Source organism: Sciurus vulgaris (genome assembly GCF_902686455.1).
Source record: "Sciurus vulgaris genome assembly, chromosome: 5".
Classification (NCBI taxonomy): domain Eukaryota; kingdom Metazoa; phylum Chordata; class Mammalia; order Rodentia; family Sciuridae; genus Sciurus; species Sciurus vulgaris.
Window position 1 is genome coordinate 51,527,669 of NC_136465.1, and position 27,837 is coordinate 51,555,505.

The 27,837-nt window shown below is 42.6% G+C and overlaps 1 protein-coding gene across 2 annotated transcripts; it reads left to right on the forward strand.

Moving 5' to 3' along the window:
• Positions 1-329: 329 nt before the first annotated feature.
• On the forward strand, positions 330-27,591 carry PLAT (plasminogen activator, tissue type). Of its 2 annotated transcripts, none has more exons than XM_079142131.1 (14): positions 330-348; positions 14,170-14,267; positions 15,131-15,173; positions 17,196-17,333; positions 17,705-17,815; positions 18,180-18,354; positions 19,009-19,100; positions 20,882-21,056; positions 21,595-21,680; positions 23,186-23,381; positions 23,488-23,624; positions 23,824-23,964; positions 25,118-25,284; positions 26,687-27,591. In XM_079142131.1, exons 2-14 carry the CDS (start codon positions 14,193-14,195, stop codon positions 26,843-26,845), a joined length of 1,695 nt encoding a protein of 564 aa, XP_078998257.1. In that variant the 5' UTR covers positions 330-348; positions 14,170-14,192; the 3' UTR covers positions 26,846-27,591. The 2 variants fall into 2 exon arrangements, with proteins under 2 accessions (XP_078998257.1, XP_078998258.1); XM_079142132.1 differs by lacking the exon at positions 330-348 and adding an exon at positions 719-863.
• Positions 27,592-27,837: the final 246 nt, after the last annotated feature.

Sequence of the window (27,837 nt, forward strand, 5' to 3'; positions counted from 1 at the left end):
ATTCTTAAGGTCCTGTCCAACTCCCAAATTCCTGTGATTCGATGACATCAGGACTGTGAATAATCAGGCTGGCGCCAAGCCAGGACTGACTATGCTGCTTCCACAGCGAACTTCCTCCCCTGCCTTATAAACACAGGCCCGCCCGGTTTGGCTCCCTCACAGCTCTGTCCACTGGGCTCCTCCAACACCAAGAAATCCACCCACCCAGGCCACTGACCCCACCCCCTGCCCTGAACCTTAAAGGAGGCTGGAGCTGTTCATCCAGATTGGAGAAGAGATCCTGCAAGAGCCCAGAGCCAAAAAAAAAAAAGAAGGCCGGTGAAGGAGGGAAGACGCCAAGAAGTGGCCGTAAGTTGAACTGCTGTGCCCGGCTCCTCCTCTTCTGTCTTTCTAAAGTCTTTCAGGCAAACTGAGCCAGTGAAGGCATGCTTCATTGAAGGGGCTGACTTCTAATTCAGGCATAAAGAGAATCAGTTAGCATCCACTCCAAAGGGAAACCTTCTTCCTGCAGCTGCAATTGCTCCGGAAAGGCTGGAGTGATTTGGAGGGAGGTGAGAGTCAGAGGAAGGGAGAGAATAGGCAGGATGCATTTCTTGCAGAAGTGTCCGCTTGCACAGTAAAGGCGAAAATGAAAAGAATCCCATAGAAATGCTCAGAATAGACAACAGGCTCACCACATGACTAATGGGCAGTAAAAGTAAAATCAGCTGCGCTCAGGACACGTGGCTGGGAGAGCCGGGAGGGCCTGGAAAGTCCGGGAGTGTTGTCTGTCTGCCTCCCTCCCTCAATGAGCCCATGAAGAAACTGAGGTTGGGTTGCAGCAGAGGGTGACGGATCTCCAAACTCCTCAGCATGATTATTAGGTAAGAAGTGCTGGGAAAGAGAAGCAGGTGACTTCTAGGGATCTATGATGTTTTCACTTGGGAGTAAGGGTAGAAAAAAAGCCCCTGATCTCCTTATCTTCACCCCCACTATAATCTCCACCAGGCAGTTTTGTCCCCCAGTTTTTTTCCTAGTGTGCATTAATCAAATGTGCAGTCCTCTTAAAGGACCTTTCAACTACGGGGGAAAAATAAAATAAAAGCAGCGAACTTCCTAACTTCCTAACTTCCTGCTTTTATTCCTAACAGCACTGCTCCACAGGAAGCATAGTAAGGCTCTCTAGGTTCTTGCTGTTATTATCTTTATTTTCTTAACCCTGCAGCTGAGGGAAGGAGGGTGGGAAGGAGGGAAGTGGGAAAACATGCAGAGCTCCCAGGTAACGAACAGCAAACTCAAAGAAACACCAAGAAGTGTAGTAGCAATGACTTATTTGGTGGTCAGCAGGAAATAATATTGTGGTCTCCTTCAGCTGATTGATGACAGGGGCTGGTGGGGTGGTGGGGTATGTGTGTGCAGTCCTGTGAAGAAATTCTGCAAATATGACTGTAAGTGGAATTCCCTGAAAGGTAATTTCCTAGCAATTCTGGGTGTGGGTAGGAAGGCTCAGAGTGGGATGTAGACCCTGGCTTGTCCAGAATCAATATATGCTGACCAGCAAGAATGCAGGGTGCATTCCTCTCATCAGGATGGAGGAGTCAGACTCTGGGCACTAGCAGGGGTGCCGTAAACATTGGAACATAAATAACTCCATCCTACCCATCAATTTAATCTGCCTAAAACATTCTCAGAGACGCCAGCCTCAAAACTCTGAGTCTTGTCAGGATCAATGATAGCTGGCCCTTTCCCCAGAGGACTCACTCTCTGCCCAGACTCCCTGAATCATCGCGGTTTATTTTATGATGCCACCTATCAGATTCTCCCAGTGTCTGCACTGTTCTTTGCTGTTTCATCAAACCCCCTCCTGGAGGGGGGTGCGCTGTGGAGAGCAATGACCCTGCCATTCATCTGAAAGCTGATTAAGGCAGGGCTCTGGTTTTTGTTTTCCCAGGGCCTAATGAGTTGACAAGCAGAGCTGGAAAGCCAGTGAATTTCCAACTCTTAGAATAAGCATCCCAGGCACATTTTGATGCTATAACTTGAAGTGATCATAGCCATCTAACAATTTTTGGGGTGAATGAGTAGGAAGACCACAGTACATTTGGGAAAGTTTACTGTTCAGGGGAGGCCTGTTATTCATCTGCCGCAGGAATCTTTTCAGTCATGGGATTTTATAGCAGCTTACAGAGGTCTTGGCTGGGTTCATCATTTTGGAAAGACTAATGCTGGTTTTAGGACTTCTAAAGCTTCCAGAGTGTGTGCAGGTTTGTTTTCATTTTGACAGCTGAGGTAACAAGGGTCATAGGCAATGGTAGCAGACTTAGCTTCATTCAAAATACAAAATCCACATGCTTTTCTGAAATACTGAGTATCTGGTAGTAAGGAAGATTTTGAATCTTTCATCAAACTGTTCAGTTGTCATTTGAATATTTGGCACTGCACATCTTCAGTCTTAGAATAAAAGGTTTTCTGGGAGTGATTTTCAGTTCTGTTTGGATAAGATGATTAAGATGGGTGATGAGGAACTGGAATATTCTGTTTATTTTGTTTTGGGGTCATTTGCTTTGTATATACAGGAGAATATTTCTATCCATAGTTTCAGGCTATAAGTCTCAGCCCAGTCGAACAGCTCACAAAACCATATAGCGGGTCTCAAACCAAACCTGGTATTTTAGTCAGCTTTTTTGCTGCTGTGACTAAAAGACCTGACAAGAATAATTTTAAAGAGGAAAAGTTTATTTGGGGACTAACAGTTTCAGAGGTTTCAGTCCACAGACAGCAGGCTTCCTTCCTCTGAGCTCAGTTGAGGCTGAACACCATGTCACAGACAGCAGGTTCCTTCCTCTGAACTCAGTTGAGGCTGAACACCATGTCACAGACAGCAGGTTCCTTCCTCTGAACTCAGTTGAGGCTGAACACCATGGCAGAAGAGTGTGGTGAAGGGAAGCAGCTCACATGATGATCATGAAGTAGAGAAAGACTAAGCTCAGCTCACCAAATACATACCCCAAAGGAACCCCCTCAGTGACCCACCTCTTCTAGCCACAGCCTACCACCTTCAGTTACTACTCAATTAATCCCTATCAGCGGATTAATTCACTGATCAAGTTAAGGCTCTCATAACCCAATCATTTCACCTCTGAATGTTCTTGTGCTGTTTCATATATGAGCTTTTGGGGGACACCTCACATCCAAACCATAACACTTCACCTCTGGCTCCCCAAAACTCATGACCATCTCACAAAGCAAAATACATTTAGCTCATTTTCAAGAGTTATCATAGTCTCAACCGTTCAAGATCGACCAAAAGTTTAAGTCCAAAGTCTCCTTTGAGACTCAGGGCACATTGTAAGCTCCTGTAAAATACAAAAGCCATTTACAAGTATCTAATACATAGAGGTACAGAGTAAACATTTCCATTCAGAAAAATAGGGATATAGAAAGAAGGGATGGGACCAAAGCAAGACCAAAATCCAGCTGGGCAAACAAGTCCTGTAGTTCTGTGTCTGGCATCTGGAGCACTTGGCATTATATATTCTCTCCAAAGGGTTTGTATAGCTCCGCCTCTGTGGCCTTGTTGGTTGCAGCTCAAGTAGCCTTTCTGTCGGTTTGTCTCTGCTCGATTCCTGCAGCTTTCCTCAGCAGATGTTCCACAGTACTGGCATTTCTTAATCTTGGGGGTCTCCTCTGTAGCTTCAGCTTCTCCCTCACATATCCATGTATGGCCCTCTCAGGGGCTCCCTGCAGGGGTCCTTCCCTGGGGCACTTTGTCTGGCCTCCAGGTCTTCCTTTAAAATCTTGGTGGAAGCCTCCATGACCTCCTTACTCCAGCATCCTGCAATCCTGTAGAACCAGCACCATGTGGTTGATGCCAAGGTCTGCCCCCATCTTGAGAAGGAACCAAGCCTCCAGGGACCCTGGCTGCAGCAGCCTATGAGTGCCTAGGTAGCTGAGCATGTTGAAAAACTTTCTAGGCCCCCTGCGTAAGAAGTGTGCCCCACTGGTCTCTTCTCAAAGGAGTTTTTACTTTTACTCCCTTGAGCCTGGGATGGGTGTGGTTTTATCATCTCCTGAGAAGTCATCTTTCTTTTTGTCTCTGAGCAAATTCTTTAGCATTTTCTTAGTACTAATAATGTCTTTAACAACTATATCTTCCTTAAGCCCAATTTTACTCCCATGCTTTAAGTCCAGGTTTTTTAGATCTTTCTGCTCTGCTTTCTGCCCCTGATTATAACAATAAATTTGTTGAAAAGCTGCTAGCTATATCCATGCCACCACCTGTCTACCATGTTGCCTAGAAATTTATTTTACCAGATTAAGAAGTCTATTGCTTTTATATATTTATATATGGGTGTGGGTACTGGGGATTGAACTCAGGGGCACACAACCAGCCCTATTTTGTATTTTATTTAGAGACAGGGCCTCACTGAGTTGCTTAGAACCTGGCTTTTGCTGAGGCTGGCTCTGAACTCATGATCTTCAGCCTCCCAAGATGCTGGGATTATAGGTGTATGTCACCACACCTGGCTAAAAGTTCATTGTTTTAAACATTAGCCTCTCAGAAAGTCTCAGGACATGGGCAAAATGCAGCCAGACTATAACACAAATGGCCTCTAGTCCAATTTCCAATAGAGTTCTCCTTCTCTGAACCCTCTGCAGTCGTCTTCACTATCCACTGTCCTGTTGACATTCTGGTATTCTGAACTTCCACCAGAATTGCCCATTAAACTCTGCTTACAACAATCTAAAACATTTTCAGCTTGCCCTGGTAAATATCTCAAAATTCCTCTCACCAATTCCAAAAAGCTCCAAAGCTTATGAACCACATGGTCAGGCTAATTACAGCAACAACCCCACTTCTCAGTACCAATTTCTATTTTAGTCAGCTTTTTTGCTGCTGTGACTAAAAGACCTGACAAGAACAATTTTAAGGAGGGAAAGTTTATTTGGGGGCAAATGGTTTCAGAAGTTTCACTCCATAGACAGCAGGTTCCCTTCCTCTGGGTTCAGGTGAGGCTGAACATCATGGCAGAAAGTGTGGTGGAGGGAAGCAACTCACATGATGATTAGGAAATATATATATATATATGTGTGTGTGTGTGTGTGTGTGTGTGTGGAGAGAGAGAGAGAGAGAGAGAGAGGGAGGGAGAGAGAGAGGGAGAGGCAGGGAGGGAGGGAGGGAGGGAGGGAGACAGAGACAGAGACTAAGCTCAGTTCACCAAATATATACCCCAAAGGCATATCCTCAATGATCCACCTCTTCCAGCCATATCCTATAACCTTCAGTTACTACTCAGTTAATCCCTATGAAGAAATTATTTCACTGATTATTTCACTCTCATAACCCAACCATTTCACCTCTGAATATTCTTGCATTGTTTCACATATGAGCTTTTGGGGGACACCTCACATCCAAACCTGGTAAGAGGAGGACTTAGATTAATAGAAAATCAGATCTAGAGAGAGTTGAGAGATCATCTACCCTGATCCAACCCCAGTGATAACCGCATGGTCTTCTGATATCATTTCTTGTCTGAGAAACAGACTTCAGTAGAAAGGTGCAGAAGGAAAGTGAAACTCAATTTTTGATTACCCAGAATGGTTTCTGGGGCAGAAGGGAAAATGAAATCAGTGCTGGGCATATGGCATGCATTTCACAAACACGTCTGAAGGAACAGCTCAGGAGAGCTCTGGTGCTGATCATGACTGCCCAGGAAATGCTAGCCAGTTGCACATCTCCTTCATGGTTGGAGCTCAATGGATATTTGATGGTGAATATATATTGAGAGTAAATCATCACCTGTGAATGCCAGGGAAGTGGAGTCTTGTCTGAGCTAGGGCTTGAGATCTCAGTGGATGGTGAGGGGTCTTATAGGCACTGGGAAGCTGAGACCCTGGGAAGTTCTCAGGCCTCTTTGTTCCAGCTCTTTAATAGCAATTTGATATCAGCTGGGTTTCTTGAAGGCTGAGGACTGAGGGTTGGGTGAGGAAGCTAAACCCAATAACCCAGTGCACATAATCTGAAAGAAAGACTACCAGTCAACTCCATCTCCTCTGGCTATTCACATTGTGTTATGTTCACAGCAAAGAGAAACTTATTTTATTCTGCCTAGTTATAGCAAAGCCAGTGTATACCACAGGGGCTGTGAAGAGAAAGAAGGGTGTGTATGTTTCTGGCAAAAGCTCCAGTGTGCTTATTTTTTCTCACAGAATACATCTGGCTTTCAGACATTTATACCCTCTGCATGAGACAGGAATTATCAATAGAGACACCTGATATCCCATATGTCTCAGTTATTAATTCCAGCTTCCTCCAAGAGTCCACAGAGACCCAGACATGTGTGATGTAAATGGGCTTGGGAAAGACAAATAAAAAAACAGACTAAAAATAGGATGTAAGACGCCACCCTGTATTCAGGAAATAATGGCTTTCGTTCATACCTTTCTGTGAGCATAAAAGAAAAGCATGAAATTTTATTTCAATTGCAGAGAATTCAATCATGGATTATCATGAGGTATCCAGATGAGCTAAGAAACAGGATTTGGTATTAACACTTGAGGACCCCTAGAGCTTGGTATCTCTTCTACCTCTCTAGTTTCAAGCAGTTGTTCCAGGGAGACCCTGTTGATGTGGGCGCTCCCATGGCTGAAGGGAGTACAGCTCATGATATTAAATACAGCTAACACCTGTGCATCAGGCATTACTCAGGGCCTTCACCTGCTGCTTCTTTAGTTATCAGAAAAATTGAGCAAAATGAAAATGAGGTACCTATTAGGAAACCCAGGAAGTTTAGGCTCAGAGGGTCTGTAAATGGCAGTTGGGGTTCCAGGTTGAAAGTCAGAGTCCTGCTCCTATACCTGATAATGTGCTGCTGTAATGTCAACTTTGAACCGGTTAAGAATGTCACAAGATGTCAGTATAACTTAGTGGTAGAGCCCTTGCCTAGCATGATCAAGGTCCTGTGTTCAAATTCCTAGCACCTCCAAAACAGGAAAAAAAGAAAAAGAAAAAAATTCACAAGCAAAAGTGGGAGGAGTGTGGCTCGGTAGTAGAGCACGTGATTAGCATGCACAAGATCCTGAGTTTGATTCCCACCATCAAAAAGAAAGACTGTCACAAGCAAGTGTCATTTAGACAAGCAGAAAGTGTCAGGTTTGAACTAGAGGAACTCAGTATCCTGGGTTTGAGAGTCGATGCCACCTCTCATAGGGTGTGTCATCATAGGGCAAGTCTCTTATGCCTTTTTTGAAGTTCAGTTCTCTTATTTGTAGAAATGAGATGATATTGCCGTAAATGATTTAGTAGATGTAAAGAAGCTTTGAAAACACAATGCCAGGTAAGTGAAAGGTGCTCAAATATTGCTGAGCATTAATCCACACACATTTCTCAAATACTGTAATGTTACTTTCACAGAATTCCAGTAAAATTCAGAAAAATTGGTGTAATGACACAATGAAAGCTTCTGGTCATTATATTCTGATTTGAGTCTGATAAAATATGGAGATAGGTTAAAGAATTACCAAATTACTGTATCTCTAATTATCATTAGAAAGCAGAAGAAACATGAGGAAGCACTATTATTGCTTACTTAGCAATATATTCTTTTAGATTAACATTGAATTTCAGGTTTGTTTAGATTCAGATTTGGGGGTTAATATTTTATTGCACAGACTAACTGAGTTAGCTTTTGTCAGTTGAATCATGTCTTTTTCTCCAGAGGGATCTAAGTTTATTAAGGAAGTATTTCTTTTGTTCTTATCACGGGAAGAGGCAAGGAAAGACTTCTATTTTCCTAGACCCACAACCTACACTTTCTTAGCTCCTGCAAATAATCAGATTACTTGAAGGTGGAGTGTGGAGGAGATGACAACATGCTTGGTGTAGATTTTTCTGAGGTTACTTTCATGTAGCTTAAGCATAGGTGTTCCTATATTTGAAGATGCTTTGGAGAGAATTCTTCCCTGATGGGTCAGGGTGGGAGATGCCAGGAGAGAATTCTACTGTACTCATCCCATTAGAATCGATCAAATTATATTTAGAAACAAACTCTTCTCTTCTCCCTTCTTGTAAAAGAGCTTTTGTTCAAGAAGAGAGAAAACCAACATTTGGCCTATGAAAAATTACCTTTTTGAAAAGTTAAGAATTGCTTATGTGGTGGTAGTTTCTGAAAATAGTTTATATTTTGAGAGCACGGCCTCTATAATGAACAGGACTTGTAGAGGTGGAACTAGAACTGCCAGGTTAATGGCCCCTGTCCTGGGGGCTGACTCTGCTCAGACAAAGATGAGCTATTGTGAGAAACATCTACCATTTCCAAGGCCTAGTTCTTCCTCCCAGGCTCTCACCATACCTCTCGTTTTATTCTAGAAACATGCCTTTGCTGTTGCAAGGAATTCCTACCGTTTCTTTTTTTAATTTGTCAGCACCTGCTCTGGGCTGTGGTGTTTGGGGTGGCGGGAGAGTGTGTGTTGTTTCAAAGCCCCAAATCATTTTAGGGTACTGGTATTCTTGAAGACTGACTCCCTCTTATGCAGACTTTCAGAGAAAACTTTTGCAAAGTGATAATAACCTAAGGTTCTCCTTCACCGAAGAAAAATAGAGCTAATGTTGCACACGTTGCAAAATTTGATAGCAGTATGCATTCACTTTTATCTTTCCCTAGCTATTTCCAGCCTCCTCTAGCTTGCACATGTTTCTGCTTTCTCTTGCTGGCAAGAGTACAAACTAGAAGTCTTCCAGTTCATTACCATCTGTGGAAACTGTAGTGTTTACACCTACACTTTGACTGGTTGACTGCAGTTGTATAGTTCCTTTTATTACAAATAATTTTCTTATATAATTACAGACTGCGGTTGAGTGTTTAAATAAAAGTACTTATGCCTGTTTATAAGAGCTTCACTATTTACACAGTATGTGAACGCTCTCTTGCCTTACAATGGCAGAAACCACAGAATATTAGCTCTGGAGGAACACTTGGAGTGTCCAGCCTGCTTGGTTTTATATTGCTGGGAGCACATTTTATGTTTCAAATTATAAAATCTTCTTGAAGGGGCAGTGCATTAACTTTTGTTCAGTAATTTCTACCTTATGTGAGTCTATCAGTTCCTTTCCTGAGAGGAGATTTTTATGGAGGGAAGATGGAGAAGTAAGAGGAAAATAGAAGGAGGGACAGGCAATGCAAAGTCACTAAGGCCAACACTTGGCCTACTTCTTCTCAGGTCCCTCTGTTAGTCCTTACTGCCATTCGGTGGTGAGCAAGCTATGCCATTAACATAGACCAAACACATTTGTGTTTTTCTACAATGTCAGAATTTATTGAATAACAATAAATTTGCAGGCTACACTACTGTCATCGATGGCAGTCTCTGAATACTTGTGGGTCACCTGATAGTCACAGGCTGAGAAAACACAAGTTCTTTTATTCTAATCTTAATTTCTAATATCTATAACACTCATGTAACACATCACACTTGACACACTTTTGTGTATGTGTGTGTGTGTATTATAGAAAGGCTAAGGAAGGGTTAAAGCAGCCACAGGAGATCAGAGGGCTGAAATGAGAGCAAAAGCAGAAAGCACATACAATGCAAGGGTCACTATAGATGGTTCGATAAGATCAAGAACCAGTTGAAGGGAGCAGAACTGTCATAGCCCAGGAACTTGTTCTAGGCCAAAGTCCAGACAGACAGCAGTTTCAGTGTCATCCTGGAGTGGGTCATGAGTACATGATAAGTAAGGGCATGATAAACTGCACTCTGCTGAGCCTGAGGACAGAGATTCTGAAGTTCATCACCGTGGTGCTTTTCTTGGGCAAAGCTGGTGACAAGGAGTGACCAGGTGATGGGTTCAGGGTGTCGCTGTGTCCAGTCTTAGGGTGCTCTTTCTTTTATGAGCCTCGAGTGGGGGGTAGCTTCATTTGGTGGTCTGGTGTGTTCCATAAGCTCATGGGCCTGGTTTTCCCAATAAGTTTGATACACCCATACATCCACGTGCTTCTAATTAATTTTTATCAAATAAATGATCATATAGGAGATCATTTTTATTAGGATGATTAATTTATTTATTAATTTGTGTTACAGTTGTGCCCAGCAGATGGTGGCTATTTACTTGTTCAAGGAAGGTGTAGAGTTATTCCACCACAGCACTTAAAGTCAAAATGGAGTAACTTATGGCAAACTACTGCTTACAGAATGAAGTAACTCAGGTTTATGGAGTAACTCTGATCAGGGCATGGCCTCCTCTCCATATATTTCAATGACTTTGCCCAATCCAGAATCAAACAACTATTAACTGGTGCCCATCAATCATTATTCTGCCATATTACTACTGCACAAATGAATATGTTTCTGGCATTTCTCAAAATGGCACACATCCTTGGCCCTGGGAAATAGCACCTCTCCCAGGAGAATGAGCATATAGCACGGCTCCCTGTCCCTGGTTCCCAGACCATCATTACCTTTCCCCTAGAGTGGTCATCATTCACAAGTTACTCAGATGGTCAAGTGAACAGAGTCAACTGTTGCTGCAGCCAAGAGGATATCACAGTTTCCAGGCAGGAAGGTCGGAGTTGGCCAGGGGACACACATGCATGTGAGCAGCAGACAAGGCCAATGCAGATGTGCGGATTGTATACCATACACGTGTTTCTACCCACACATCCATGAAATCCAGGCTGTGGTCTATTTGCTGTACCATGTGCCCCACGTTTTCTAATTTACAAAGTGTTAACTTGCCAAACCCTGAGTCTGCTTAACTCCTCCCACTACAGAGGGTGCCTTGCAAATGTGTAAAAACCAACTTTGTGTGAAGGATGGGCCTGCCAGTTGCAGACTTGGAGACCACAGGACTTCTGGTCTTCTACCACTTCTCTCACGCAGTACTCAGGGATTCCAGATTGACTAAAGTCAGGCATCTTCCTGGTTGGCCGGCCTGCCTCCCTCTCTTTCTATCCTTTCCTCCTTTCCTGCAGTCTTCCTTCCTTCCTTCCTGTTACCTGCTTGCTTGCCTCTTTTTTTAATATAAAAATTTTTTTTTATTTTTCAGTTCTTTAATGATCCTGGGAAACTCTTAAATACAGCAAAAGGGAAAGAACAGAAAAAATTACAATTCTTTGAACTTATAAAACGAGTTTCTGAAGGACTTAGACTGTTCCTCATCTCACATTCTGGCCTCCCCAGGAGCACTTGTGAATCTCCCTTTGGTGGGAGCCTCTGTTCTGCAGAGTCAGAGTCTGGCCTGGTCTGACCTGGTCCCACAGGTCCTGAGTCTCAATCCACGTTTCTGGTATTCACTTTGTTCTTTGTCCAGGCACTGCCCCTCAGACCTCTACACCCACTTCTGCACCAGAGGAAAAATAAGGACACGTTTTTCTTCCCTCTCTCTTTTCTCCCTAGTCTTCAGACTGCACTTTTTTCTGATGGCAGGATGACTAATTCCTTTGTCATCTTCTTAACCCATGCAGCCCATCCAGCTGCTCTGATTGCCTCCGTGTAACTGCTGTGTTGCTTACATGAGATAACTACACAGAGCTTAAGGCCCAGGAAAGTCAAATGCAGCCAAGGAAGAGAAAAAACAAGACTAATTTTCCTGAGAGTACAAGACACAAACATTCTCCTGTCCCCCTACGTTAATTCTCTAGTTGTGAAAGAGTTTAACATGATGCAGCTGTTGGAGTCTTCACACCCAGCGGGGTCATGCTTCTTCTCCCCACTTGGTATCCCGACCCACCCCAACTTGTCCAGGAAGAGAACCAGATTCCTTGAAGAAGGGCAGAAAGTACAAATGTATCATCACTCCACTTTTGGCTTTGCAATTATTCAACATCTAGAATTGGGTTCCATTTAGAAGGACCTTGAATTCTTTAAATGAAACAGTACCTTGGCTGGCATCCAGAAAAAATAGAGTCAGCCAATCCCCCAAGCTTAATTGAATAAGTGAATTGAAATGGCTGGTTACTTTGATCTACAAGATATAGAAGAGAGGTTTCTTCTGTTGGTCGTTCATTTACTCAGTCATCTAATTCTGGACTTCATTTAGGATTCCTTCAAAAAGTTCTGAGTGTGTAGAGCTATCCCTATCCTCCAGGCTAGCATAGCATCATAAAAGATAGGACAACCCATAGAGGATCATCTGGAAGAAAGAAAGGGAATCAGTTTAGGAAGATCTGTTTTCCAAAGCCTACAAGTAATGGGATAAAAATTAAGAAACAAAATTTAAGTGAAGTTTTGGAAAAGTTTGAGAAAGTGGAAATTCAAGGAAAGCTGAGAAAGAAAATCTTGAAAAAGTCAAGATTTCACCATGTTTTCCTATTTAGGATGGCCTCAACTGCCTGGTGTCTTTCTTCTGGAACTGTCTGAAACCAATGAGTAAGAACAGGGCCTCCAGAGTGCTCAGTCCACCTTGCCTGGAAGGAGGCCTTGGGTGTGCCAAAGGATAACAAACAAAGGCCCAGAGAGAGCCCTTCTGTTCCTTCACATTGGGGTAGGGGCAGGGGAAGGGATGCCAGAGAGTGGTGTGTCCCATGGACAAGATTCCTTGGGAGCCTACATTTTCTCATTGGAACCATTATAGCTCAGCTCTTCCTGCCCAGCTCTCTCACCCTCTCTTAAAGCTCTGCCTCCCTCCTCTGCCTATCACCAGCAGCCCAAGAAAAATCAGTCAGGCGTGAAGAGTCTCCCACCTCACCCTCCCTTTCTATTTTCATCCTGGCTCCATAGGGAACTTGTGGTCATGTGAGGAGACTGGATGGCACTTTCAGAGAGGAGTTCTTTTCAAAGAAATAAAGAGCCAGAGCCAGAGCCAGAGCCAGGCAAGATGTAAATCCTGGAAGCCTCTGAATCAATAGACCTTGGGGTCCTGAGGATGGGGGGAGGGGTGGGAACAAAAGTTGTTGTGACTGAAGGGAAATGAGTCAGGGGAAGAAAACTCGGTTTTAATTCTTGTGGATGAAGGAGTGAGAGGGCTTGCCAGACCACAAAATAACACCCGACCAACTAACCTACTTTCAGTCACTGAGGGAAAGATCAGTGGGGAAAGGCACATGGAAACTGGGAATTCGGGGTACAGGAAGATCTGAGTGTAATGACCATAATCCAGATGTCTCCTCTATTTTTGCAAATTTGCACTTCACCAGATCTGTCATAGTCTATAAAAAAGGAGACAAACATTCCAATGGAGTGGTGGGAAGCCAGGCTGGAATGGAGGGAGCCTTCTCTTTAGTGAGCTAGACCATGGAACATGGAAGTAGGTAGTTCTGTCCATTTTAAGTACAAGAGCTAAGGCAATCTGAGATGTGTCAGCAATAAAATCCCTACAGCTTCCTCTGGAAAAATCAGAGAGGAGGGCTGGGATATGGATGAATTGTTAGAGTGCTTGCCCAGCATTGTTTAAAACCCTGGGTTCAATCACTAGCACCACACACACACACAAAAAAAAAAATCAGAGAGGACATTACTGTGGTTCCATTTAGTCAAACCCAGGGCAGGAATTCCCATCCATGAAACCAAGTAGGGCACTGGAATCCCCTGGAGTCCACTGGCTAGAAATAAGTGCCCAGAGATAGTTTTGCCCTTCAGCCCTCAGAAATCTCTAGGCAAAATCATCTTCCAGAAACTTTGAAGTGTCCATCAAAGATGAACAGATAAATAAAGAATGGTGTATCCAATGATAGAACATTATTTGGCCCTAAAAAGAAAGGAAATTCTGACAGATACTACAACATGGATGAACATTTGGGACATTGTGCTAAATGAAATAAGTCGGTCACAAAAGGATAAATATTGTATAATTCCATTTTTGTTTGATTTTTTAAAATGCTTTCTAGTTGTCAATGGATTTTTTATTTTATTTATTTATATGTGGTGCTGAGTACCGAACCCAGGGCCTCAACTTGCCAGGCAAGGGCTCTACCACTGAGCCACAACTCCAGTCCTATAATTCCATTTTTGTGATATGTGCAAAGTAGTCAGATTCATAGAGATAGAATATATATATTATATATAATCATTTATATAAAATTTTATATATGTGTTTTATATATATATATATATACATATATAAAATCATCTTCCAGAAACTTGTCCATGGGAGCTGAAGCTGGAAGAATCCAGCTACAATACTCAGGTTCTTGAACTTTGCTATACTTTGCCCTCCTGTATCACATGCTTAAGATCTTTTTCCTCTTTTTCCAGAATTTTTGGGATACTCTGAAGAAATGATGAATACAATGGAGAAAGTGCTTCTGTGTGTTCTGCTGCTTTGTGGAATAGTCTTCACTTTGCCCAGTCAGGTGGGTGTCTAATCCATCTCTGCATGCCCCTCCTGAAGGCTGCCATACTTGTAGATGCTCCTCATTACAATCAGGAATCTACATCCTTTCAAGGATCCCAGGGGCGAGAAAAGTCCCAAGAGTAGAAAAGCCAAGGGACAAAGTGTCAGTATAGCCACAGAACATGCATGTTCTCCTTTCGGATCAGATACTTGGGATTTGAGTCTCTGAAGTGGAACGTAGGTATTTAATCTGACTTGAGTCAACAGTTCTAAATTTCACTCTTTTGCCTCTGACTGCCTTCTTTGGAGATGTGTTTGAATTAATCCACAAAGTATTTATAAAAGACAATACAAGGGCTGTGAGCCATAGAAGCAGGTAAGCTAACCTCATGCTGCTTGTTATCTGATCAGCACTAAACACACTCTCTTTGAAAATGACTATAAGGCCTAGTGAGCAATACTCTGCAGAAGGATTTCAGAGAAGAGAGTGCCCCAGATGGCTACTTGGAGGACACCAGGAGCTATGACTCCACTTTCCAGTACTAACTACATGGAGCTTTTTACATTTAAAATTAATTAAAATTAAATAAAATAGAAAAATTCAGTTTATGAATAATTTCAAGTTCTCAGTGGCCACATGGGCTTAGTGGCTACCATCTTGGATCACACAAATAGGAAATATTTCCATTGTACAGAAAGTTCTTTTGGCTAGTGCTAGGGTAGAAGGAGAGGAAGAATTAGACAAGGTGACTGGAAATAGACATTTCACTTGGGCCAGTTAACTGGAGGGAGAGCTTCTGAGTGGATGGCTTCTAATTGGCAGACGCGCGTGATCTTCTCTCAGCTCGTACTGATCTTTCTCCACCCCTGGTCTCTTTGCAGGAAATCTACATCCGATTCAGAAGAGGAGCTAGATCCTACAGAGGTAAGAGGGAGCTGAGATAGAAGTGGGTCAATAAAGGCAGGAGACAGGGTCAGGGCTTGGTAATAGGACATTAGGGTATTTTAGACTTGCTGGGAGATCCACCTATACCCATGACCTGCATCCTATGTCAGCGATTCTAAAAGATGCTGCTAATTCACCCTTCTCCCATTCAGCTGATGCCAGCTGGACAGGTTCTGACAGGAACAAGGTCAGGCTGTCTGGGAATAACAAAGCTGGTGGGAGCCTACCAGCTCAAAGTCCTTGTTATACAGATGAGAGAATATAGCCCCAGAGAGATTGAGTGTCTTTTCTAAGGCCACCCAACTGCTAGCAGCAGAACCAGGACAGCCATAACTGTCCAGGCCCTTTGGGGTCTTTCCTGGGCTATGAAGCTCCCAGAGTCCACTTCGCACCTTCGTTAAAATCTCTGTGTTTCTGTTTCTTCCTGCTGGTCAGATCGGAATAACTAACCAAGGCTATCTCACAGAGGGAGTGAGGAAAGAATTTCTCTTCATAAGTCCATGTCTAGAGTTGACTCTAGAAAGCAGAGAAACACTTCCATCAGGATTCCAAAAAGAAGAAAAACTGCTAAATTAATTTTAAATGTAAAATTTGTCTTTGATTTGAAGAACTCCAGACCCCATTTCAGGTCCAAAACTACCAACATGGAGTCCTCATCTTTCCTCTTTCATGACCTGGTCCCTTTAGGTGTAGAAGACTTTTCAACATTTCCTTTTAAAGTGGAAGTCTTCTCAGACCAAATCACATTTAACTCTTAATCACTTTATTGTTGGATAGCAGAGTTTCCCACAAGGATATTCTAGCCTTAACAGAACTTTGAAAGAAGCAAGAGCATTCATTATCTTCAATGAGCATATGTTACTTCTATAATTAATTAAAAATAAAATAGGGATTTTGTTGCTTTTTTGTTTGTTTGTTTGTTTGCTTTTGTGGTGCTGGGAATGAAACTCAGTGCCTTGCACATGCTAGGCAAGTGCTCTGCCACTCGGCTGTACCCCAGCCCAGTGTTTCTTCTTTTTTTATTTCTTTCTTTAAGTTGGCATTCTGGTTTGAAAACAGAAAGATGGAAAGGAAACATTAGTGGGAGTACTTCAACTATTCTCATTATATCAAAAATACTAATGGAGCCAGGTGTGATGGAGCACACCTGTAATCCCAGCTCTAGATGCTGATGCAGGAGGATCACAAGTTTAAGCCAGCCTGGGAAACTTAGTGAGACCCTGCCTCAAAATAAAATAAAATAAAAAGTGCTGGGAGTGTAGCTCAGTGTTAGAGCTACTTTTCTAGCAGCACATTTTCTGCGCAGACTAAAATACCAATTTTCTTTGTGTTCATCCATAAGTGCATAGTTTTCTATATGGCAGTACTCACATGATCATAAACTCTAGGCAGTTTTACACATATGTATATTTTTGATGAATTAAAATGAAAAATTAATAAGTGTATTTTTATAGATAAATTATTTCAAAACAAGGACTCATCAGAGAAAAAATAATGAGGAATGTTTAGTATTTGTATTTGTCTTCCACTTGTATTCCTAAGGAATTCACAATAGATTTTAGTTGTCCCTCCGTATCTGAGGGGCATTGATTGGCTCATGGACCTCCCTGAGGATACCAAAATCTACAGATGCTCACATCCCTTATATAAAATGGCATATTTACCTAGAATCTATGTACATCTTTAAATATATACTTAGATAATCTCAGGATTCCCTTTTATATGTAACATAGCATTAACTATATATTACCTAACATTAACGTAAATACGTGTTATATTGTATTGTTTAGGAAATAACAAGAAAGAAAGATCTGTATGTGTTCAATATAGACACAAGCTATGTAGGCCCAACTGTATTTTCTACCCACAGTCAGTGAATCAGTGGATATAGAACCAGCAGATCTACAGGGCTGGTATTTCTCAGTAGGTCCATAGGTGATGAATCATTTTTTTGTTTTTATTTGAATCTTATTCAAGAAGCCAGCCTCTCTTTTCTTACAGTGACATGCAGGGATGAAAAAACACAGATGATTTACCAGCAACATGAGTCGTGGCTGCGCCCCATGCTCAGGAACAACCGTGTGGAATACTGCTGGTGCAATGGCGGCAGGCCGCAGTGCCACTCGGTGCCCATCAAAAGTACGTATGCACTTCATGCTGAGGCTTCAAGTTCAGGGGTCCGGTCTCATGGGCCCAAACCCTCTCTTTCGTAGTTCCATCATGTTTGAATCTTCAAAAGGAGATCTTAGGTCATTTTGTGTTAGGAAAGGTAAAGATACACAACAAAAGAGAGCAACACTCTTACTTTAGGCAATGCCTTCACTTACTGATCCTTAGTTTCCTCATATGTAAATTGGGGAGAATAACAATATATACTTCATGGTTGAGAGGTTTAGATTTTGCAAATCATGGGGAACAGTGGCTGGCACTCAGAAACACTCTGGAATTTTGAATTCATGTTGTTCTTGGAGCTGAAGGTAATTAGGGGTTTCCTTGTTTACACTTGACAGGTTGCAATGAGCCGAGGTGCTTCAATGGGGGGACGTGTTGGCAGGCTCTGTATTTCTCAGATTTTGTCTGCCAGTGCCCTGAAGGATTTACTGGAAAACGCTGTGAAATAGGTGAGTGTGTGTGTGTGTGTGTGTGTGTGTGTGTGTGTAAGAGAGAGAGTCACAGAAATCCCAACCTCCCAAATCAACTAGAAAAGAAAAGGTGGATGGACGAAGGTGGGACCCAGGCCAGGGAAGGATCAGCTGAGGGTGGGTGAGGAAACCAAAGTGTTAGGTCGAATGGGCAGAGCCTCAAGTATGAATCTGAAATCCAGTTCAGCCACCACCTGCTGGATAACCTAGCTGCACAGCTTGCTCCAGCAATTCCAGCAGTAAGCTGCCCCATTGGTCAAGGTGACTGCAGAAGCCCATGGGAGAGTCCTTTGAACAAAGGGAAATTCACATATGAAGGATCACATATCCTGCTCTCAATCAGATACCAGTGCCACATGCTACAAGGACCAAGGCATCACCTACCGGGGCATGTGGAGCACCGTGGAAAGTGGGGCTGAGTGTGTCAACTGGAACAGCAGCGTGCTGGCCCTGAAGCCCTACAATGGGCGGAGACCAGATGCCATCAAGCTGGGTCTTGGGAATCACAACTATTGCAGGTGAGAGGGCCATCTTCCTGAGTAGGGTTTTCTCTGATGAAAAGAGCTACAGTTGGGGAAAAGAGCTTTCCATAGGCCCTAGTACCACCTATACAGAGAGAGAAATAAATTGATTTTAGGGAATTGGCTCACATTACTGGGGGGGCTGGTGAGTCAAGTCTGAAGGCAACACAGCAGGCTGGAAACTTTTAAGAGTTGATGTTGTAGTCCTGAGGTCAAATTTCTTCTCACGTTTTGTTCTTGAGGCCTTCAACTGATTGGATGAGGCCTACCCACATCACCTAGAATAAGGTACTTAAGATCAAATGATGGCAAATGCTAATGACTGTGATAAAATATCTTCACAGCAATGCTAAGATTAATGTTTGATTAAATACCTGGGGACTATAACCTAGCTGTGTTGTCATAAGACTAACAATTATTGTCCACCCCTTGTCCACATAGCATCTGTATATATTTCCTTAAACCATACTTAATTCCCAAATAAAGACAATATAATCAAGTCATGTTTCTGCCTAACACAATACAACTGTCCAGTATTCAACTATCCAAAAATGCACTTACCCCTTCCCCAGAAGAGTATGCAAGTCTTTGACTCTGAAAGGAAAGGCTTCACTTTCAAACTTCCCTGGTCCTCCTTGGCTGATTTTTCAGGAACCCGGATCGAGACTCAAAGCCCTGGTGCTATGTCTTTAAGGCAGGGAAGTACACCTCAGAGTTCTGCAGCACACCAGCCTGCTCCAAAGGTAAGTGACAGTCACCACACCTTCCCCTGAAGTGTCACTAGGGGAGAAGTATTTGAAAGAACAGGGTTGACCGTTCTACAACTGAGGAGAGAAAGGAGTGTGTTGGGAGTTAGTCATGGCCACAGAGTCCTGCCCAGGCATGTTCTCTCTACCTGTTTGACTGTGAGCTGACTTCTCCCCTCTGCCTGGCTGTTTCCTCATCTATGGAGGAGAGAATAGGGCTGAATCAGTGGTTTCTAGTCCTTTTTGAGCATGAATGGAAATTCTCCTTTTTGAATCAATGGTCTCTCTCTCTCTCAAAACTTTTAATGTAAAATAATTCACCAGGGGTTGGGGAGATAGCTCAGTCAGTAGAGTGCTTGTCTTGCAAGCGTGAGGCCCTGGGTTTGATCCCCAGCACCGCCAAAAATAATAATAATAATAATAATAATAATAATAATTCACCAGACTTAAAAAACATAAATAAAAAGACTATTATAAAAAGGCACTATGAGGGCTGGGGTTGTGGCTCAGTGGTAGAGCACTTGCCTAGCAAGTATGAGGCACTGGGTTTGATCTTCAGCACCTCATAAAAATAAACAAATAAAATAAAGGTATTGTGTCTATTTACAACTAAAAATATTTTTTAAAAAAAGGCGCTATGAATTCAGTGTGCTTTCACAAATAATTATATTAGTTATCACAATAGTGAGAAGGATATTTTTAAAGTTCTAAATATATACATGCAAAAATAATGAGCATTTGGTTCACAGGTAATACTGGTATACCTGTGAATGTGGAGACTCCTTTTACAATAATTCTGAAATGTTCTCTCTATCCCCAAGGATTTGGTCTAAATTAGAATTCACAAATATAAATAATCATACAGATACCTTCTAATTACAGTATTTATGTGGAGAGGTATACTTCATCAGTTTCAAATGGGGAAAAAAGAGGGTTGGGTGGAACAAAAAGAAGAAAATAGGCAGCACTCTTGGGCTCATATGTTCTCTTCCAAGCCCTGCAAACCCCTCAAAACACTGGCAGACAAAGTAAGGCCTGCCAACACAGCCCCCTGTTGAAGCACATTGGTTCACTGCAAACATCAAGTATGAACAAGGAAACTCCTAATTACTTTCAAAACAGTTCCAAGAATAACCACCACTAAGGGAACATAGCATCCTTTCTAACTAAACCTCAGAATCAGCCTCCACACAGCAATCTAGGAGATCACATCCAGTTGATGAAAGTAGTACATGAGATGAAATCTGTGTTAGTTCCACATGACTTAACAAATATCTGAGCAAATCAACTTATAGAGAAAAAGATCCATTGTGGTTCACAGTTTTAGAGATTTCAGTCTGTTGGTCCTGTGACTTTGGGCCTGTGGTGTCACATCATGGTGAGAGCATGTGGTGGAGCAAGACTGTTCACCTCGTGGCCAGGAAGTGAAAGACAAAGGAAGAGACTGGGTTCTCCCAATTCCCTTGGAGGTCATGCTCCCAATGACCAGAAGACCTCTCGCTAGACCCCACTTCTTAAAGATTTCACACCTCCAATAGTGTCGTACTGTGGACTAAACTTTTAGCATACGGGCTTTGGGGAGACATTCCCAACCCAAACTATAGTGAAATCCACTTGCCATTTCTATGTAAAAGGCCTTAAAGAAAAAAAGGGAAAGTTGGAGATACCACACTCTTCTCCATGCTAGACTGGCTTGTACCTTCATTTCAAATGCCTGCCTCACCATTTAATTGGTTTTATTTCAGCTCATGAGATTTTTTTTGTTGTTGTTGTTCTAGGGAAAAATGAGGACTGCTACTTTGGAAAAGGGTTAGCATACCGTGGCACCCACAGTCTCACCACATCTGGTGCCTCCTGCCTTCCGTGGAATTCCATGATTCTGATAGGCAAGAGTTACACAGCGTGGAAGACCAACTCCCAGACTCTTGGCCTGGGAAAACATAATTATTGCCGGTAAGTAGATCGGAGCCCAAGGGATTCAGGTTCTGGCAGAGAAGAGTCAGGGTGTGGGATGGGAGAAGAATTAATGCTGAAAGTTATATGAAAGATCCAGAAGGTGGGAAGGAACCCTGGATGTAGTCTGACTCATTCACTGACTAGCACAATGCTTATTTTTGAAACTCAAGGTCCAACAGTTTTCCAACCCAAATCTCAAGTTAGGGAGCCTATCCCCTCAACATTCAAGCCTCATTAATTCTATTCTCATGACACTTTTATTACAATACTTTGTAAGAGTTTCTTCTCAAAACACCTCCCAGTTCCTTCCAACATCCCTGAGAGGTTAGAACATTATAGTACTGATAGTAATACAAAGTTAAAGGGAAAATTTTCCCCTATGGCTGGAGCCTGCCACCTAGTCAAGTTGAACTTGGGATCTTCCTTCCCAGGTCAGTGTTTTTATCTCTGATTTACTAAGCCTCTTTCTACTCTTATGTGGCCTTTGGTGTAATTGAAAATGTGACTTAAAACCTCAAACTCCTTTATCGTTTAGGAATCCAGACGGAGATGCCAAGCCCTGGTGCCATGTGCTGAAGGACCGCAAGTTGACGTGGGAATACTGTGACATGCCCCAGTGCTGTAAGGGCTGGCCCTCCACCACCTCCCTTTCCTCACTCTCAATTCCCCACTATTTCCTCTGCTTCCTTCTGTGTCCTCATAGCTGCTGATTCAGTCTTCCAGGGGGCCCAGGCCTTGGTGGGCAGGAGGCTTCTGTGACTGAAGCAATGGTGGGTGGTAACACTCTTGGCAGGTGTGCACCCCCACCTCATGGGGGTAATGGGGAGGAGCCAAAGGAAAGCAAAGATCATCCAGTTTTTCTTAGAATTCAGTGAGCTCTAGACTTTTCTCTCTGGATGCCTCTATCAATGGTGGTGATGATGGTAGTGGTAAGTATGAGGAGGAAGATGGGATCTCACATTTGTGACTCCTTAGAAAGCAAGATGCTTCCACTGAATTCTCCCAACTCTGCTGAGATGGAGTCTTCTCTCTCTATTTACTAAGGAGGAAATACTCTCAGAAGCCCTGTGGCCTGCCTGGACTCCCAGTGGTAAAACTGGGGCCTGCTTCCATGTCCTCTGACTCTAAGGCTTGTACCGTGAACTCTTCCACGTTTCCCACAGAAGGGTGGGGAAACTGTGTTAATATTAAGGGGAGAGAGACAGAGAAAATTTAAATTGGCACATGTTGCTAAGAAAACAAAACTTTAGTTTGGAAATTGTCTGAGAATAGATTACTACTCAGTTCCTGTGTATACACAGATGTATCAGAATGTTCTTCAAGTATCATAGAGTCTAACTGGGAAGGTAAGACATAAAGTCTCAGTTAACTCACAACTAAGGGCATTTATGGTGGGTCCTCTGTTAGCCACCAAGCTTTGTCAGCTAGGGTGTTGACAAGAGCTCTGAGAGATCAACTTTCATTTACCTGGAAGGATGGGTATGGTTGAATAAGGAAAAGAAATGAGTAGACATTCCTCAGAAGGAAGCTTACATTATTTTTTTTTTTTTTTTTTTTTGCTCGGGGGTGCTGGGGATTGAGTTCAGGGGCACTCAACCACTGAGTCACATCCCCAGCACTCTTTTGTTTTTTATTTAGAGACAGGGCCTCATTGAGTCGCTTAGCACCTCACTTTTGTTGAGGCTGGCTTTGAACTTTAAATCCTCCTGTCTCAGCCTCCTGAGCTGTTAGGATTACAGGCATGAGCCACCATGCCCCACCAATATATTATTTCTTAAGCCAGGAAATGGCTGCAGGATAAAATTAGAAGGAATGAAGCATAGAAGAAACATCCCCAGTTTTGGAGTCAAACAAATCTGGGTTCTAATATAGATACCATTGTGACCTTGGGCCAATATTTCTCAACCTCCCTGAAAATCAACTAGGGATAAAGATAGTATACACACAATATGTAGCATGTTGGTGCTGAACTGTGGAAAAAGTTACATCGCCCTCTACCCACCTGTTGAAGAGCAATAAGCCTGTAGGAATTCAAGGATCCAAGAGAAGAAACCTAGATGGGTGTTCCTGGGCCTCACCCCAGCACCACAGGTCTGATCTCCCTTCTCTTTCCTTTCATCTCCCAGCCACCTGTGGCCTGAGACAATACAAGCAGCCTCAGTTTCGCATTAAAGGAGGACTCTTCACAGACATCACTTCTCATCCTTGGCAGGCTGCCATCTTTGCCAAGAATAGGAGGTCACCAGGAGAGAGGTTTTTGTGTGGAGGAGTGTTGATCAGTTCCTGCTGGGTCCTGTCTGCTGCCCACTGCTTCCTGGAGAGGTAGGGGCTTGGAAAACCAGTAGGTTTTTCTACCAAGGTCTTAAAACCAGGGTCAATGGAGTAAATTTTACAATAAAATAGCATTCTAAAGCTGTTTCTCCATTAGGTTTCCTCCCCACCACCTTAAAGTGGTCTTGGGCAGAACATACCGGGTGGTCCCTGGTGAAGAGGAACAGAAATTTGAAGTAGAAAAATACATCATCCATAAGGAATTTGATGATGACACTTATGACAATGATATTGGTAAGATGTCCTTATTCTCTGCTCCAGTCCCCACTCTGGAACACACAGCACATTCCTGCACACATACACTCACACAGATGTGTTAACAGACACACACTTCCTCCTTCCAAAGACTGGCCCCCTCCCGCTAGTCCTCCCCTAAAACTGGGAGAGGCTCTCCTTCACACAGGTCTTATTCTCTCCTTGCTCTCCCTTTCAGCATTGCTGCAGCTGAAATCAGACTCAGTACAGTGTGCCCAGGACAGCAACTCTGTCCGCACCATCTGCCTCCCTGACGCCAACCTGCAGCTGGCTGACTGGACAGAATGTGAGCTGTCTGGCTATGGCAAGCATGAGGCATGTAAGTGGAAGGAAGTCTCGGCCCCATCCTGTCTGTCTGCAGGATAGCAGGGAATGTGGAAGTTGAGCAAATGGAGGAAAAGTGGTCAGGAGAGCAGGGTCTAACCCCGTTCTGGCACTACCACTGAGTACATGTGGGTGAGGGCCCTGCCTCCCTGTCTAGTGAGACCCATCATCCGATTTCCCTACCTTATGGGGTCACTGTGCAGGTGAGGGAAAGTCTGGAAAGTGCAATACTTTGAAGAGCTTGTTTCTAAGAAGGTGCTATGTAGGAAGTCAATGAAGGAGGTGGGTTCTTAGATGCCGGAGTGTGTAGGTCTGAGTTACATTTCTGGGCCTGTGATAAGCAGCACTTTGTGGTGGGAGCTCACAGCAGAGCAGGCTGCTTACCTCATGGCCAGGAAACAAAGGATAAAGAGAAACCAGGGTCCCAATATCCCCTTCTAGGGCATGCACCCAATGGCCTAAGTTGCCACACTAGGTCCTACCTCTTAAATGTTCTACATCTCAATAGCACCACTGAGGACCAAGCTATGGGCCTTTGGGTGACAATCAAGATCTAAACTATACGGGACATAGGTTTTTTGTTTTGTGTTGAGATGGGTTTTACTAAGTGCCCAACCTGGCTTTGAACTCACAATAATCCTCCCTCCACCTCCCAAGTAGCTGGGATTATAGGCTTGTGCCACTACGTCTGGCTACTCCAAACCTGTTTCCTCACTGCTAAAGTAGACATAGACTTAATTCTCTAATTGGATTAAAAGGATTAAATATTATTCAGTCAATCTTGATGGTTCCCAACTGCAGTGGTTCAGCCACCCGGGAAACATTTTGCCAAGTTTGGAGACATTTCAGGGTCTCAGGCTGAAGGTTGAAAGTGGCAGTTAGAAAGTAGAAACAGGGATGCTGCTAAATATCTGTAGTGCACCACAGACCCCCCACCCGCAGCAGATCTCATCCAAAATGTTAATAGGGTCACTATCAAGAAATCCTAGATCAAATCCTATAGAATTGCTGCTTTTGTAAGTCAAAATAATAAGATGCTGGCAACATTATAAAATTCAACCTAACATGTATAAATACTTGATAATTAGTTATTGGAAAATTTGGCTTTTGGTAAAGAGATTTACAAATGTTTCCTCCCTCTCTTTCAGCCTCTCCTTTCTATTCTGAACGACTGAAGGAGGCTCATGTCAGATTGTACCCCTCCAGCCGCTGTACATCACAACATATGTTTAATAAAACCATCACAAACAACATGCTGTGTGCTGGAGACACTCGCAGTGGAGGGGACCAAGCAAACCTGCATGATGCTTGCCAGGTAAACCTGAAACTCGCTCTGCACTTGAGGCCCCCCAAAGGACAAGAGTGCTCCTGAGCCAACAAGTTCTTAACCAAGGGGAAAAGTTATAACCAGAATGGAGTGGTTTCATCTTGGTGAGGCCTTGGGGATTCTAGATGGGGGGCCTCCAAAAATAAAGCAATTGGAGAAAGATCAAAGTTGCCTAAACTTAAGAAATCTAAAACTGCAGGAAATTTCCCCAGTGTCTGCACAGGAAACTCCACCTGGTACAGGATTTCCTGTAAGCCAAAGCAATTAATTGACTATTGAAGTGATGGGTAAAGCAACATAAATGAGAAATTCTTAACTTTTATAGGTGCTAGAGACCCAGAATCTGTTTTATAGAAGGGCAAGGAGGAAAGGCAACTTATTAGGAAGTAGGATATAGGTTAGTTGTGAGAAATGAGTTTTTAAAAACTCACATTCAGCCCTAATACCCTGGAAAGCAAACTTATTTAGATTCTATGTTGAAATCCTTATCAGAATACTTATATTTCATGATTAACAAGATACTGGGGCACGGTGGACAGATAAATCTGCTGGTGTTGACTGAAATATAGCGAAAGAATTGTTATTGCTCAGACATTTCAGTGCCTACAGTATGCCAGGCTTTCTATTAGGGGATGGGAGTTAGCAAGGACACAGAGAAGTCAAATGAGGTTCTTGTGTTGAAGACTTTGCAGACTTTGTTCTCGTAATCATATAAGCAGTTTCCATCACCTTGGTTCCTTGAATGGTCTCTTTCTGAAGGGTTTCTTCAGAAAGCTCAACTGTACCAGCTAGTCACAGTCAAAATAAGGGTGTATACAAAGTGAAACCATGATCTATCCATATGCTTAAGATTAAAAAAACATTTATTTTGATTCAATATGATAATAATTAAATTACTGAGTTTTACTAAATGTCATACATTGCTCTTAGCTGCTTTTTGTGTATCTTCCCAATTTCCATAACAATCTCATGACATAAGTAGCATTATCTTTCTAATTTACAGTTAAGAAAACTAGAGCACTTAGCCTGAAGGAACAAAGTTAGTAAGTGGTAGAGTTCAAACCAAGGTTTTTGGAGGCCTGAAATGGCTAAGCAATTATCTGTATGTGTGCGCGTGTATGGTACTAGGGATGGAGACCAGGGCTTTGTGCATGATGCAGGGCAAGTGCTATACCACTGAGCTCCCTGAAGCCCTAAGCAATTGACTCAATTTCACTTTATCAGAATAGACACAACCCAATCCTCTAGAGGAGCAAGATAATTGAGATTAAACTTGTCTTCTCTAAACTAAGTACTTTAAAGAATACAATCTTAATATTATAAATAGTAATTCTAATTTTCTCTCAGAAATTCTACCATGTTTGCAAACAACTCGCTCTGTCTTTTGCAGGGTGACTCAGGAGGCCCTTTGGTGTGTGTGAAGGACAAACGTATGACTTTGGTTGGCATCATCAGTTGGGGTCTTGGTTGTGGGCAGAAGGACATTCCCGGTGTATATACCAAGGTCACTAATTACCTAGACTGGATTCAAGATAATATGAGACCATGACCAAGAAAACTCAGCTCCTTGAAATCAAAGATGATCCTGACTTCTTCCTTCAGAAGACACACTACAAAGTCCAAGTGCTTCTCTATGCTGGTTTCTCCATGAGTCACCACATGCTGGCAGGGGAGGAGAATCATCAGGAGAGGACAATGTATATATTTTAGTGGGTACTTCACATTTTGGACATTTTCAGGGGTTAAAGGCTGATTTCAGAGTGTGTTTTGTCGGATGAGAAGACAGCTAAATAAATGTCAACCCCTCCTGGAATCCCACTGTCTAGAGAAGAGAGGTAGAACAAAAGTCCAGACTCCTAATCATTGGTTGTAAGAAAATTTGGAAATGGAGCCACAAAGATAAAAGCATGTCTCAATAGTAAACAAAACTAGATCCTGACGGAGAAAAGGATTGCATTAGAAATAGAATGTGTATTTATAGTCACAAGAGCCCAACAGGGCCTCCAAATAAGGGTTGGGCTGGCTGGCCAGATTGTTTTCCACAAAACCATCCTTTAAATCAAGTATTCTTCTTTTGCCTTTTCACTCCACAGCTCTTGGGAAATATTCCTTTTGTGTATAGTGTAAATCTTTTTCTTTATAAACTTTATAGTTAAGTGAGAGATTGTATCATTTTAATAATACATGAACTAGGATTTAGTCTATTTATATCAATCCATTGTAATTTTCACTTTCTGTTGCCACAACCCTGTATTATACTGTCCTTAAATAATAAATTCAGATATATTTTTCACATTTTTCTCCAGAGTACAATGGTTTTGTTACATATGAAGTACCCACAACTTACTCAATCATGTTATTCATGTTCACAGTTTTTGAATAATTTGAAATATTTCCTTTTCATTCATTCAACATACACAGAATATCCAGTGCCCACAAATAAATGTGCTAGGTGCTGTGGACAATAAAAAGGAGGAAGAAACAACAGTTTCTTATGACAGGAACAGAAAATAGCTAGAAATAAATAGAATGGGTCACAGA

Excerpts from the sequence above, each read along its gene's own strand:
- PLAT (XM_079142131.1), top strand. The coding sequence starts at position 14,193 with ATGATGAATACAATGGAGAAAGTGCTTCTGTGTGTTCTGCTGCTTTGT. Across the intron at positions 14,268-15,130 it reads TCTTCACTTTGCCCAGTCAG|GAAATCTACATCCGATTCAG; the intron begins GTGGGTGTCTAA and ends GTCTCTTTGCAG. Across the intron at positions 21,681-23,185 it reads CTGTGACATGCCCCAGTGCT|CCACCTGTGGCCTGAGACAA; the intron begins GTAAGGGCTGGC and ends TTCATCTCCCAG.